Here is a 14,087-nt window from a genome sequence, read left to right as displayed (position 1 = left end):
TAAACTAGAGAATTTTAGATCCACCAGCGTTTGATTGCACAGGAAATCCAAAGAAATTGTAAAAAGAGGTTAGAATGAAGGAAAAATTTCCTCTAAAACATTCCTCTAAAGAATTACAATCCTATGAATCAAACAATTATAAGAAAATTTTCTATGGATCCAAATATTACAAAAAATCTAATCGATTCCTTTGAATCAAAAAAGCCCCTAGGCTTGGGCGGGCAAGTGAAGAACCCCGAGACTGTGCCGGCGTTATCCTCCCCTCCTATTCCCCACAGACCACAGTCCACTCCAAGCAGCTAGCGGCTGGGCTCCTCTTCTCTCCTTCCCCATGGCCACCTCCCACCTTCTCGCCGCCGCCGCCGCCACATCGTCCTCCTCCGCCACCTTCCGCCCCCCTCTCCGCTCCCTGTCCTCACCACCCCCTTCGCTATCCCTCAACCGTACTCTCTCCCTCTCTGGCGTATTGATTTATTGTGTATGTATGCAACCGCGTGCTGTACTGATGCATGTGAGGTCCATTCGCAGGGCGGCGCTCATTCCCGGTGGTCTGCGCGGCTGACGCAGACGCTAAAGAAAGTGCGAGCGCGTCCCCTATGAAGTTCAGTTTGTTCTGTGGTTGATTCCTAGCCGTTTCTGTCAAATTTCTGATGCGTGCTTCGTTTTTGTGGGTTGGGCACGGTAGCAACGAAGCCGAAGGTCCCAGAGAAGGCGCCGGCGGCAGGGTCGAGCTTCAACCAGTTGCTCGGGATCAAGGGCGCCAAGCAAGAAACTGTGAGTTCCTCAATCTGTTCACATGAGCTGGTTTCTCATCGCAGTATATTTATGAATCCAAATCGGAGGTTTGTTAGTTGGTTAGTTGGACATGTTTTGAATGTAGGGCTATATGTTGGCCGGTACTCATCGTGTTCCTAGTAGGATTGCTAATTAGAAATGTTAGCATTGCTTGTGTATAATAGCCATGCGCTTAGGCTAATCACTTCTTCTGTTTACCAACTAGAAATGATATATTTCTCACTAACCTCCTCTTTGACATTGTGTATAGAACATATGGAAGATCCGTCTTCAACTTACCAAGCCTGTGACATGGCCTCCACTTGTCTGGGGAGTGCTTTGTGGAGCAGCTGCCTCTGGTATGCTACTATGCTTTATGGCCTATTATAACTTGGACCTGTTACATGAATATCGTATACTTCTACCCTCGAAGTAACCACTTCAACTTGAGTGGAATTGGGCAACTGTATTTTTCCACTTGCGACATGTCGTTACTGCAATAGATTTGCTAGTTAACTGTATAAAATGTGTGCATCATCCCTGCAAGCATCAAGGAAGAATTTACTGACCTGGCAACTAAAGTTGTGCGGGTAAGTGATGCTGTCTACGCTCTGTAGGTCCACAGTAGCTTTTCTCACCATCCCTGGTCACATTTAATTAGTTATAGTCGGATGGATCAAATAAGTGAGTATTCAATTCATTGATTACACAGGAAAGTTCACCCAATTGCTGCACAACAATACATGAAAACTCAAAGATACTTTTCTCCCTTTCGCCAGAAGCCTAGAACTACTAGGGTTTAGGATGAAAATACCATACCAGTGCAGCTTCTTTGCTCATGAATGTAGTTCCTCTTGGTGTACAATACAACTATAATGCATAACTGCTTATGTTTCTTTGAACTTCTCATATTTCAGGAAATTTCCACTGGACAGTTGAAGATGTTGCAAAATCGATTGTTTGCATGCTAATGTCTGGTCCATGTCTTACAGGATACACACAGGTTTACTTTTAGGTTTATTGCGTTTGCTCTATTCTTACTTATTGCGACCTCATGTATATTTTTTTTTCTTGAGAAATATTTGTACTAAAAAAATATGTCAGCTTCAAATATTATTGCCTGTAGACAATTAATGACTGGTATGATCGGGACATTGATGCTATTAATGAGCCTTACCGTCCTATTCCTTCAGGAGCTATATCAGAAAATGAGGTATGTCAATATATATATGGGAGTGAGATTTATTCCATGAATAGTAATTATAATCCGTATAGTTTCATGATTTCAATCAACTACTGACCACTTCGTAGGTTTGCTTGTCATCCCATTTTGTTTTAGCAACTAGAAATTAACTAATTCCTGGAAAATTTCATTCATAATATCTGTCATCATTGATTACTGCCTTTTCTTAAACTAGTGAACTTATGTAATTTCAATTGGGTCAGGGTACCTCTGGGCTCATCTTTAAGCCAGCATTCAATTATAAAATAAGAAAACATTGAGCTTGATATCTGATACACTTGCTTTTTTCAAACAAACATATTTTTGGTTTGCACGAACACCGACAACTTAGACATGTATGTTCATCCTTTCGCAAATTTGATTCCGATGCATAAAGCAAACTTGTTGATTTCTTATGTTTTAAGAAGTATGCCACATTGTTTCTCCTTTTCTTTTCTTAAAGCTAAACAGTCAACGTAGAATATTCTACCTGCTCCTATATAAGCACCCCTTCGAGTTTTGAGTAACTTTGTGAATTTGGCTAACAAAATATGAGTTATTTTCCACAAAGATTTTACCATTGTAAGTTTCTTTGGAATAAAGATCCAGTGGTAATACATTTTGCATACAACTTATATTTTATTTGTCAAATTTATACCAGTAATAAGCAATGCATTTTTTCTCATGTCATTATTTCATTACCTAACTTATCAATGCCACATTTTAAACATTGATGGATCATCTGATCTTATTGTTTAACTACATAACTTGCATTGTCCCTTCTTTTTTCAAAAACAATGACCTCCTTTTTAATCATGTGGATTCACATTAGAATCTGCGCAACTTTGCTTGTTATTGTTGTGCTGTTACTGTTTAATTTTTTTATTCGAAATTGGCCCTTTTTGTGCAAAGGAGTTTGTTTCTTGAGAAGTATGTATTGCTACAAACATCCATGCAATTTTTCAAACCTAATTGTTTTCTTGATGATATTCTTCTGAAGGCTGATGTCAGCCATTCAATATTTTATTCATATTGCTAATGAAGCTGATTGAATCCAGGTTATCACTCAGATCTGGGTGTTATTGTTAGGAGGTCTTGGGTTGGGTGCTTTGTTAGATATATGGGTAAGTCGCCAGAAGACTTCCTTCAGAATACTAAGACGGTGGATATATGCTCCTTTTTTCCTTATGGTCTTGCTTCATTTCAGGCAGGGCATGATTTTCCTATTATTTTTTACCTTGCTCTTGGTGGGTCCTTGCTTTCTTACATATATTCAGCACCACCTCTGAAGGTACTTGAGTACTTGTGCTCTATGCACTCCACATCTTGTTCTTTGGAATAGCTGCGTGTCGTGAATTATTTGGTAGAAACATTCATATGTTATTATTACACATTTCAGCTCAAGCAGAATGGATGGATAGGAAATTTTGCTCTTGGTGCGAGTTACATTGGCTTGCCCTGGTACGGTGAAATATGTGGATCTTCTTTTCATGTTCGATAAATAATGCTCCATTGGATATCACCAATAATCATGAGAAGAATTATCTATATTTTTGGGCCCTTTAACACTCCAGTAGCAACTAATTCTTGTGGATGACTATTTTTTATCTAATGGTCAAAGGAATTAGGTTTAATCATAATAAACTACCAAAGTAGAAGGAAGTGTATTTTCCTTAGTGGTAACATATTGCCTTCAGTCTCATCACAACTGCCACTTCCCAACCTCACAACCCATCCCTGCAAATCCATAGCCAGATCTCTTGGTTACAGGAGCTGGTCCATGATGGCCAAGGTTGAGTCCATGTTCTTCAACGTTGATGATAGCCCTGGCAAGTAAGCTTAGGAATTCATGCATAACCTCAAATGTCTTGGTAGTTATGGTTGATAAACAAAGTTAGTTATTCACATTTATCGACTCCCAGAGCAAATGTCACAAGGTGTAGGTAGTAGCCAATCCACTTGGCTCCAACAGAAACATTTTGATGAGGATTTTTTTTGCGATTATTTTATAAGGATTCATGGCGGCCAATTCGCCTCAAGACAGCCACCATTACTACTTTCCATCTGGAGTGGAATGTACATGTGAAGCTTGCTGCAGTGTCTGACTGTCATCTGGGAATGTGTGAATTCTGTTTGGGACTTAATTAGTTTAGGTTAAACAATATAAAAAAGGGTCTGTCTTCAATCTGCTTTTTTCTCTAACCTGAAGTTGCACCTTTCAGAAATCAACCTAGACATACAAAAATCTGACGAGACTTTGGGTTTAGTATAACCGATATAAAAAATACCTGAGGAATAAGTAGGAAGATAACTTCCAGAATAAAATTCAGTGGCTAGAATTACTCTACAGTGGCGTACCGTAAAATTTCCATATCTTTTGTGCAGGTGGGCTGGCCAGGCGTTATTTGGAACTCTTACTCCTGATATTGTTGTCCTAACTTGCTTGTACAGCATAGCTGGGGTTTGTATATTTCATGATATGTTTCCTTGTTTGTAATCATGCATGCCCATCATGGTTGCTGACTGTTTTTGTTTTCTAGCTCGGGATTGCTATCGTAAATGACTTTAAGAGTATCGAGGGGGATCGAACTCTGGGACTGCAGGTTACTATTTTTTCTCTTTGTTATAGGTTTATTATCAAAGCACCTCTCTTATCGTTTTACGCTTTTTTGTAGTCACTTCCTGTTGCTTTTGGTATGGAAACTGCAAAATGGATATGTGTTGGAGCAATTGACATCACTCAATTATCTGTTGCAGGTATGGACACATTTTTTTCTCCTTTGTTTCTACCTTCAAAGCTTACTATTAAATTATCAGTCGTTTAACATATGATTAAGTGGTCCATGGATTTATCCGGTTGTGAGATAGATCACACTTCTTTTTGGCCTGACGGTGGAAGCTTTCAAGGACTTTGCACGGAAGTTGCTGTAAAATTTAATAAGACAACATATGTTTCAGAAAAAAATGGCAGTACCAGGAAGTCTCAGATGTCAGCAAACTACACCTAAAGCTTGCTACATATAACTATTACTATTTGGCAGAATGAGAAGAACACTATATCTACCAGTATAAATCAGGGAGCAGAGGAAACTTATGTTGATTCCACTATCTATCTAAAATTTATGTTGGAAAATTATCCTGATCTTGAAGCTCCATTTTTCAGCCTACCTCTTGAGCACCGGCAAGCTGTATTATGCCCTAGCACTACTTGGACTAACAATTCCCCAGGTGATCTTGCAGGTAAGCTGGTCAATCTACTTGGACGTTTGGAAACTATTTTTCGTTTTACATTTCAGATGTTTCCATTGTTTAAGTTCCCTGTCCACGCCACCAAATTAAATATATCAAGTCATTCAGATTCATTCAGACGTATATGAACAACAGCCTTATCTGCATAGCTACCCAAACAAGAAAACTATAGAAGAGCTTTCCTGCCTAGCAAACTGTCCCTACTTGCGTTCTGCACATTTTTTTTCGAGATTAGGCGTGCCATATTAGTGTTCTGCACATTCTAATCCTTCATTTCCTGGAGCAGTTCCAGTACTTCCTGAAGGACCCGGTGAAGTACGACGTCAAGTACCAGGTGCGTTAGCTTCAGTGGTCTCCCCCATTCATTTTCTTCCTCCAAAATGCAAGCAGCAGATACCCACGATGTTACTGTGCTTATCGCAGGCGAGTGCGCAACCGTTCTTCGTCTTCGGCCTGCTGGTTACCGCCCTGGCGACCAGCCACTGACCGATGCAAACCAACCTGAAGTGAAGCTCAGGATGTTTTGGTCCAAGAGACAGATTATTTTGTGTACAACAGTTGGTGGAATAAAATTCGCAGCAAACCCTTACATGTATAAGCTTTTTGGATTGGGCGGTAGGGTAGAATCAGGAATGCCCCCTTGACGCATAAGGTAGACCGTAGATGCTCGACGCCAGATTGTTTTGATGTCATCAGTGGCTGTATAATGTAATTTTGAACACATAACATTACTGTTGTATGACCAAACTGTTTCTTGCCACTCGATAAAAAGCCTTTTCTCCTTGCGTTTTGGAGGAACACCTTGAGATATTATGCTATATGGGCGAAATTAGGGTTGTAAAACATGGACTTGTGTAAGTTCGTTCGTTGCATTACCTGGAACCCGCTCTTGGTGAATGGTTTTGTTTGTAAGGTTCATATGCTGCGAGAGCAGTATCCCTACTACCGGTAGAACATTGTTTGGCTTTGTCACGCTATCTAGAGTTCGCATTTCCTCTGAAGCTGCTGATGGAGCGCGTGCGTGGCAATTTTTTCGTGATTCGGTCTGTTTTGTCGAATGGTAGATGATTTTGGTACTTTGTCCTCTCCTATTCAGTTTTGGTCTAGGCAGTCATCAAGCTTGTACACGCGTGCTGTCGCTGAATGAAGAGCGGAGACAAAAATTCAGAGTTCAGCAACGACGACTACATTCTGAAGATGCAAAGATACAAGACACAACGGACACTTCTGGGCTGAGGCGGACCAGCCACGAGCCCACGACACACTTCGGACACCTGACCGACCATCAGTACCTACGCTCTACAGCTACGAAGCACGCATGACCATACTACATATGATCGCCTACATGCGCGCACACCGTCAGGATCTGACCTACATTATTCTGCAACGTAAACTAACAGACAACCTAAAGCGCAGTCGTCTTGCTTGCTCCGCGCGCTAGCTAAGCAGCGCGCGGAGACCATCGTCATCTAGGACTTGGTCTTGAACTTGGACTCGTCGATGTCGACGCCCTCCCTGGCGGCGCGCTCGCCGCCGGACTCGTCGTTGGTGCTCAGGCCGCCCTTGCGCCCCATCTCGCTGTACCCTTCCTCCCCGAGCTGCTCCTTGCGGGTCTGCCCGCCGCGGCTCCGCCCTGCACGGATGCATGCGTATCACAAAACGATGATATATACTAGTACCAGCGATTAGCCAAGCGCAGGTTCACTACATATACTATACAACATATCTGCAGTATGTGCGTATATATACGTACCTTCGGCGAGCTTCTCCTGCGCCTCGACGGACTTCCCGCCGGTGCCGCCGGGGACGACGGTCTGCCCCTCGCGGGCCATGCTGTCCAGCTCCGACCTCTCCTGCTGCCTGGACGCCATCGCTCTCAACCTACTGCAAACGGACGTGCGTACGTGTGGTGTGTGCGTATGTGAGACTGCTTGCGATTGCTTGATGCTTGTGTTGTGACGGAAGAGGCAGCGGACGCGCGCCTTTATATAGTCGCCGAGGCGGCGGGTCGGGCGGCGAGGAGACGGCGCGTGTGCGCCGACGCGGACGCCACCCTCGCCCTCGCCTCCTGGTGTCCCTATGTATTGACGACACGAGTCATGCGAGGCGCTGCGCGGGCGACACGTCGGAGAGTATGTGGGTGACTGGGATGAGCTACGGGAGGCTAGGACGCCCAAAGTTGAGGACGCCTGCGTTGTCCGGAACTGTCGTCCTGTCGGCGCACCTATGATCCTACCATTGCTTCTGCCGTTCATGTACTTGTGTTTGTCGAGGGGTCATGGACCGGCCGGGCTAGCAACCGTTGAGCTAGGATAACTGAACAACCATTTTTTTAAATATTCTAAACAAAATAACTTCAGCGCAAAAGTAATTTCGAAATGGTTTCATGCTATTTTTTAGACGGAAAGCTCGAAATGAGTCCGGCTTTAAATTAACGAAGCCATCAACCGGCTAGGAGTTATACCAAGATATACAACACACACTTACAACGCGCAAACCGAGAAACCAACCAACAATGCCTCATGCAGTGTTCCGCCGCTGTATTACGTAGCCAGGCTCCTCTCGCGTCGCTCCTCCAGGCGACCGAGAGGGGCAAACCCTAGCCGCCGCCGCCTCGTCCGTCCTCCCCCCTCTCTCCCTCCTCGTCGCCCGCCGAGGTGCTACCGGCCGAAGGCCGCGGCGCCGGTGAAGGGGGCGGCGGGGATTTGGCCCTCGGCTGCGGCCCCCGACGCCTAGCACAGCCGCATGGAAGGAAGGAGGCCGGGCTGGGCTTGCCGGGGCAGAGGCCGCTGCCCAGCGACGCTTTCCACCCCCGACGCGTCTCCCCCTTGGTCGGCGACTCCGGCAGCTGCTCCTCCGTCCGTGGCGGCGGGTGGCTCTCGGGATCTAGCGGCTCGGTGGCGGCGGCCTTCGGTGCTGGAGGGGCTGCTGGTGGTGGTCTCGGCGGGGGCCCTGGACGCCGGAGCGGCGGCTCCGGATGGTGGCAGCGGTGCTGTCTTCTTCGAGGCGAGCGGTGGCCCGTGGCTCTGGCCATGTGGGCGGCAGGGTTGCGTCGAGATCTAGTCCGGGGTGTCATGGCGGCCTGTGAAAACTGAGCCTCGACCTCGGTCTTGGCGGATGATGGCGGCGTCGGTCGACGTCGTTACCTTGTCGAAGGCGTCATCTTTGCCCGTCTTGGCACTACACTCGGCGAGTTGGAGATGCACGGCTGCCGGTGAAAACCGTGCTCCGACCTCGGTTGGTGGATGATGGCGACGTGTCGTGTGATAACCCAAATTTGCGAGTTATTAGTTAATTTGGGTTAAATGACATTTAGCTTCTAATTGTTTTATTTTAGCTAAAATCTAAAGTGTAAATTATAGGTGAATAGTTTAGAACCTGACTTGTGTCTGCATGTCAATAAGAAGTAGTACCATTGCATGTTCATGGAGCTTCTTCATACCACACGTCCACGTAGAACCATCGAGTAGTACAAGTTTTGAGCCATACATTCATGCATGCCTAGTAGTAGCTCCAGGAACGTGAGGAGTTTAGCCAACCAGATGCTACGTGGCCTTCTACCAGAGGAAGATGGAAAGAGTTGCAAAGTTAGCTGAGTCGGCAATCTGTACGCGTGGAATCCCTGCATGCGAGCCAGACTTAAGACTTCTTGCTTTTGCTCACTGGTGAGACACGTCGGCCAGATATTTTTGCTAGCTTTCCTTAGCGTCAAAGGTCAAGCTGCTTGATATTTTGCCTGATAAACGGTGCGGCTTCCTATAAATAGCCCCTGTTACTGCACTATATATGTCTCGCGCACATCACGCACCAGTTAAAGTGACCGAGAAGATGAGCGTAGAGCCGAGAGAAATAGCGAGCCAGTAGAGTGAGAGCCATGCGAAAGTACCCCGCCGAGAGAGACGGCGAGAACATGTAGAAGAGAGACGCTGCTGAATAATAGAGGAGAGCCAAGAGCTGTAGTGCAGAGTTTGTGCTGCTTTTGGATTTCATTTGATTGCAAGGTTTTATTAGGAGAATATATTGATCTGAAGTACCTCTTCTTATCAAGATGATTTGTGGAACCAGGCAAGCTGCTTTTATACCCTCTCATACATTTTGTGAAGTAATGCTATTATAATTGATGATGTAGCTTTTGGTAGAGAGATGTGATAGTCCTTTGAGATATTTGTGGCTAATGTGTTGGTGTCAGTATATGGTGATGGATTCGGTGTGAGCCACCGATACGAGCCAAGCATTAGAATGAATATCGATTTGGAAAGTGAACATCGTGAGAAATAACAAACAATGGTTTTTATAAGAGAAAACTTGGTGTTATGAAGATAAACATATTGTACCGGTCACAGTTCAGGTATGGGACAGACTGAGTTCTCCGCTAGGGACGGCCCTGTTGTGGAACGTGTCGATGATGGATCCGTAGAAGCGATCGACATCAGTAGGTTCAGGTGTCCGGGTTCTAGTGGGTCAAAGGGATCTGCTCCTCTAGCTCCTGTGTGGTGCTAGTTGAGGCTGTCGATGTCGGAGTACCCCTGCAGAGTGCAAAAGTGTGAATTTCACCCCTGTGATTCCCGGGTAGGGAAACTTACTTTCATGTGTGGCACCATGCAATTTTAATGTGCTTAATTACTTAATCACCTGTTTTTCAGAAAATCATATCTATTTTACATTTTATATGACTGTGTATAATCGGTTTGCTGAGTATGATTTGTCGTACTCACTAGCTCCGCCATATTTTTTTTAGACACAGATGTCGTCATCGAAGAAGACCTCGTCGGTGGAGGTTTAGGCACGACCAGCGGGTGGGAAGCGATGTAGAGAACCTAGTTGTAGCTTTTGTGTATTTGTAAATAAAGTTGTAAAAATAATGTGTTTGAGCTTCTCGAGATCCACTGTGCTGGTTTATGCCTGCATTTTTAGCCTTGCGTGAGTATAAGCCTCTCGGTTTACAGGCGCGCGGCGGCTGTCTCGTCCAGGCCCGGTCTCGGGGCGTGACATGTCGTGCCGCTACCTTCTTGAAGGCATCGTCGTCGCAGTCTGTGATCTCTCACTCGTGCTGCTCCGGGGGAAACCCTAGGTCCGGGTCTCCCGGATCGAACGATGGCGGCGCGCCCTGCGTCGTTCTACCTCTTGGGGTATCGTTTTTGGAGCAGCTGCTGGATGTTGGCGGATGTTGGTGGAGTGGTATTCATCTACCACATTGTTGGCGTTGAGTCTCGGTGGCATGGTGCTGCAGGGCATCGACGACGGATGCGGGATGATGTATATGTGCAGGATGATGGAGCAGTCTGGCATCATGGTGGCATCGACGGCAGGTCTTGCAAGGTTAATGCGATGATCTCTCTTGAAGATGGATTCGAGGAAGACGGCGGTAGCAACTTCTATGGCGTGTGCGTTGGCGTGCGCGGAGAGTCTGCTTGACTGGATGTGCTTCTCACCTGCTATTGGGCGGTTTGGGAAGGCATTTGGTTTTTGGATGATGTGAGTTGGTGTATTGTCACCCCCTTCATCCCTCTGTAGGTTTAGTGAGGTGGCTTCAAGGTTGATCTTTTGTATTGTTCTTGTAAGGTTTTGTGAATAATCTAATAAAAAAGCCGTGTGCATCCTTTGGATGCAGAAGCTGGAGCGATATTTCCCCCATTTTGAAAAAAAGACAACTTAGAGAACGCCAACAAGCACCAGGTTGAGGGAGCCTTGTCTTCTGTTGCACCAGAGAGACTACGTCTTAGTCCACGCCAACAAACCTTCTACGCACCAGAACAACAGCCCAAGGGGGACTCGATGACAGGCCAGCAGCCTGGCAGAGCTTCAGGATCCAAAGGAGGGGGGGGGGTCTTGCGACGACGTCTCCAAGAAGGTGCATGGAGCGCGAATGCGTCATCGTCGTCGTCATAGACCAAGGTACAACAAAGTTTTCACCCAGACCCCGAACCACCACCCACCAAGCTCGGGCTAGGTCCATACCAGAAACACAACATCTTTCACATGCATTGGGATAGGCACACCAGCGAAACTACGACCAAACGCCGACCTAGCAAAGCCCCCAAGGCACTAGGCGGGCCGTTAGCTACCGAAGCAAGCCGTGGAAAAGTAGCCCGACCGACGAGGTGAGAGGGCTGGGACATCAGTGAGAGATCAAAGGGTGATTCACAAGACACTACAAAGAAGCTTGCCCGAAGCAGGGCCACCAAGGGGAGCAGAATGAGGCGGAGAGATGGAATCCATTAGTTCGATACGGGGGATCATCTTCGGGACGCCTTCAACAAGGGACCGACACTCGAAAGGTGACACCATCACCGGCAATGGCAAGGCCATGTGTAGCTTTCGCTAAGATCCCACTGGGTAAAAAACCAGGTCGCCATCGCGAGGACTTAGAGCGGACAGAACAGAGCTCGCTACCGCACCTCAACCCTGAGTCACACTAAGACCTATCCCCAACTAGGATCAACCACAGCATGAACACAAAGGTAACATCTGCACTAGCGCAACCCTGAAGGTCGGAGGGAAACACCAAAACCGTGAAAACAGATATAGCCCGGGCCATGCTGCCTACCCCGGCAAACACGTACTGGCCCAGAGACTCAAACCCTAAAAGGGTCAGCCAGCATGGAGACCCTGCGAGAGACAACAAGCCGCCAATGCGAACGAGTGAAGCTACCGGATCGACACAATGGATCAAATACAAACACAGAAAGCCCCTACCGGGGGCCACGCCACCGCCACGTTCAAGGCCCACTTCGCCCGCCCAGGCAGAAGAGGTCAACTAGCTGGGCCCTGCCAGGCCTAGATCTGGGCCCACAAGCCCATATCCGGCCAGAACCACCTAGCCAGCAGCGGCCACGACACGCGAGGTGCCGCCCCACCAGCGGCCAGACGGAGAAGCTCTGCACCGGCCATGGCATAGTTATCTTCAGGGTATGGTAATATTATGCCGAAGTTCTGAAATGAAGTTTCTTTTTTTGATAATGAACTCCTTTATTACTTAAAAGTTAAGCATTATAGTCAGCTTTAGGATAACTAAGATGAACATAGCTGTACCAATCTTGCAAAAATAAGCATAAAAATGAAGTTATTGACAGGTTCACTACAAGAGAGTAAAAAAAAGCCTAAGTTGATGGAGGGACAATCCTCGTCTCACGCCTCCATCCTTGTTGGAAAAAAATCCCTCGCCATATCCTCTAACCGTGTAGACACCTCCGTAAAGATCTCGATGCTCCGCACTCTATAGTGGCGACCTCAAACGGAGGGTAGTCGTGCACCGGTAGATGACATGCATGAGAGAAACATTTTTATTATTACAAACCTTATCATTTATACATAAACATAGATACCAAATAACAACAATTTCTCACACCCTAATAAGTACCTCACCATTAAGCCAGTTGCCGAAAATATTCGCAATAATATTCACAACACTACGTGGCGGGTATACGGTAGAATCTATCTAGATGGCTGACTATATGGATGGATGAAAAAACACACAAGTTTTACTTCCCTACGAATTGTGTTTTGCAAGGTTATCTTTGGTAAGGATTACCCCTCGATGAAGGTACCAGGCAAACACCTTAGTTTTTATAGTCTTCCAGATTTTCAAATTATTATCAACTGAATACTCCGGTTGGATTAAAGCGTCACACATAGAATCCACCAAGAATGTGCCATCCATGATAAGATTCCAGCAAAATACATCGTACCCATGCTGGAACAAGGCATTCCACGATTCTTGTCTGGACCCAATAAAACTTCCCCTGAACAACACATTCGGTGGGAAGATTTCCAACACCTTCGAACACCTTAGTGAGCATAACACTCTTGTGTTGCACAGTATTGTATCATGCCGAATATTGTTTACGAAGTGTGCCATTTCTAAGCCACATATCCTCTCAGAATCTAATCTCTATTCCATTCTTAATAAAGAAAGAACCATATGGAAATAATAGTTTCTTCGCCGCCATAAGAGCGGCCCAAAAAATGAGAGTCCCGAGGTTTCCAAGAAATCCAAGACAACGCATTTGAGCCAATGTACTTTCTCCTAAGGAGGGTCTGCCAATCCCTTCCTCGGTTAGTAGATTGAACATCCACTTACCGAGGAGGGCCATGTTTTTAATCTCAAGGTCGACTTGAATCCCAAGACCTCCTAGATCTTTCAGGCGGCATACCACACTCCATTTTTCCAGTTGATACTTTCTTTTCTCACTATCACCTTGCCAGAAAGTCTTGATCGAAAATAATCCAGTCTTTTGAAAATTTCTTTTGGAAGTTGAAAGAAATATAACATATATATCACCATATTTCTTTGCACTGAATTGATAAGAACCAATATTCCACCCAAGGATAATAACTTCCAGCTAGCCAATCTAATTTGCAGCCTTTCCATTCAGTATTTGTAAGCCTTTCCATTCAATATTTGTAAGCCTCTACCATTTTCCATTCAGTATTTGTAAGCCTCCGATAATGAATCAGGATACCGAAATACCTAATAAGAAACTGGCCTTGCCCGCAACCAAAAAGCTCAGCATACATGTTGGCATCTTCTTGAGCTTCGCTGAAACAAAACAACTCACTCTGACGGAAGTTTATTTTCAGAACAATAAGGCCCAATGCCATGTCAAAGCTTCCATCGGAGAGATCACCTGATATATGAGCCGGGAGGGTTCTACACAGGAACAAGATCCTCCCCCTTCTCATGGTCTTGCTCGCCACGGCAACATCCACAACTTTGCCCGTCCCTAGTGGCAAGTGGGCGGTGATAGAGGTATCTAGCATGCCGGATGTGGTCGTGTGGGTGGCCCAACTCTCGGATCTCCACTTCAGCGTTGATGACGTTCAGACTACAAGTGCAGAATAT

At 45.8% G+C, this 14,087-nt stretch overlaps 2 protein-coding genes across 3 annotated transcripts; one reads left to right on the top strand and one right to left on the bottom strand.

The window, feature by feature from the left end:
* Positions 1-315: 315 nt before the first annotated feature.
* On the top strand, positions 316-6,045 carry LOC124706365 (chlorophyll synthase, chloroplastic). Its single transcript, XM_047238035.1, has 15 exons — positions 316-443; positions 529-579; positions 686-774; positions 1,046-1,133; positions 1,692-1,777; positions 1,901-1,987; positions 3,055-3,120; positions 3,204-3,287; positions 3,396-3,457; positions 4,382-4,457; positions 4,537-4,599; positions 4,672-4,753; positions 5,160-5,236; positions 5,532-5,579; positions 5,669-6,045. The coding sequence occupies exons 1-15, from the start codon at positions 332-334 to the stop codon at positions 5,729-5,731; spliced, it is 1,134 nt and encodes a 377-aa protein (XP_047093991.1). The 5' UTR covers positions 316-331; the 3' UTR covers positions 5,732-6,045.
* Positions 6,046-6,490: 445 nt separating this feature from the next.
* Positions 6,491-7,116, bottom strand: LOC124649823 (em protein CS41-like). Of its 2 annotated transcripts, none has more exons than XM_047189390.1 (2): positions 6,954-7,116; positions 6,491-6,878 (listed from the first exon to the last, which is right to left on the bottom strand). In XM_047189390.1, exons 1-2 carry the CDS (start codon positions 7,114-7,116, stop codon positions 6,715-6,717), a joined length of 327 nt encoding a protein of 108 aa, XP_047045346.1. In that variant the 3' UTR covers positions 6,491-6,714. The 2 variants fall into 2 exon arrangements, with proteins under 2 accessions (XP_047045346.1, XP_047045347.1); XM_047189391.1 differs by having other exon boundaries at positions 6,999-7,116.
* Between the last annotated feature and the right edge of the window lie 6,971 nt (positions 7,117-14,087).

This window comes from Lolium rigidum, chromosome 4, assembly GCF_022539505.1.
Source record: "Lolium rigidum isolate FL_2022 chromosome 4, APGP_CSIRO_Lrig_0.1, whole genome shotgun sequence".
Taxonomy (NCBI): domain Eukaryota; kingdom Viridiplantae; phylum Streptophyta; class Magnoliopsida; order Poales; family Poaceae; genus Lolium; species Lolium rigidum.
The sequence above is the reverse complement of the archived record's forward strand: the minus strand, read 5'-3'. Positions and strand labels throughout refer to the sequence as shown.

Bases quoted from the DNA above. Each gene is read 5' to 3' on its own strand.
- LOC124706365 (XM_047238035.1), top strand. From the start codon at position 332: ATGGCCACCTCCCACCTTCTCGCCGCCGCCGCCGCCACATCGTCCTCC. The intron at 1,778-1,900 runs GTTTACTTTTAG...TATTGCCTGTAG, and splicing joins GTCTTACAGGATACACACAG to ACAATTAATGACTGGTATGA. The intron at 5,580-5,668 runs GTGCGTTAGCTT...TGCTTATCGCAG, and splicing joins AGTACGACGTCAAGTACCAG to GCGAGTGCGCAACCGTTCTT.
- LOC124649823 (XM_047189390.1), bottom strand. From the start codon at position 7,116: ATGGCGTCCAGGCAGCAGGAGAGGTCGGAGCTGGACAGCATGGCCCGC. The intron at 6,879-6,953 runs GTAGTGAACCTG...GCATCCGTGCAG, and splicing joins AGATATGTTGTATAGTATAT to GGCGGAGCCGCGGCGGGCAG.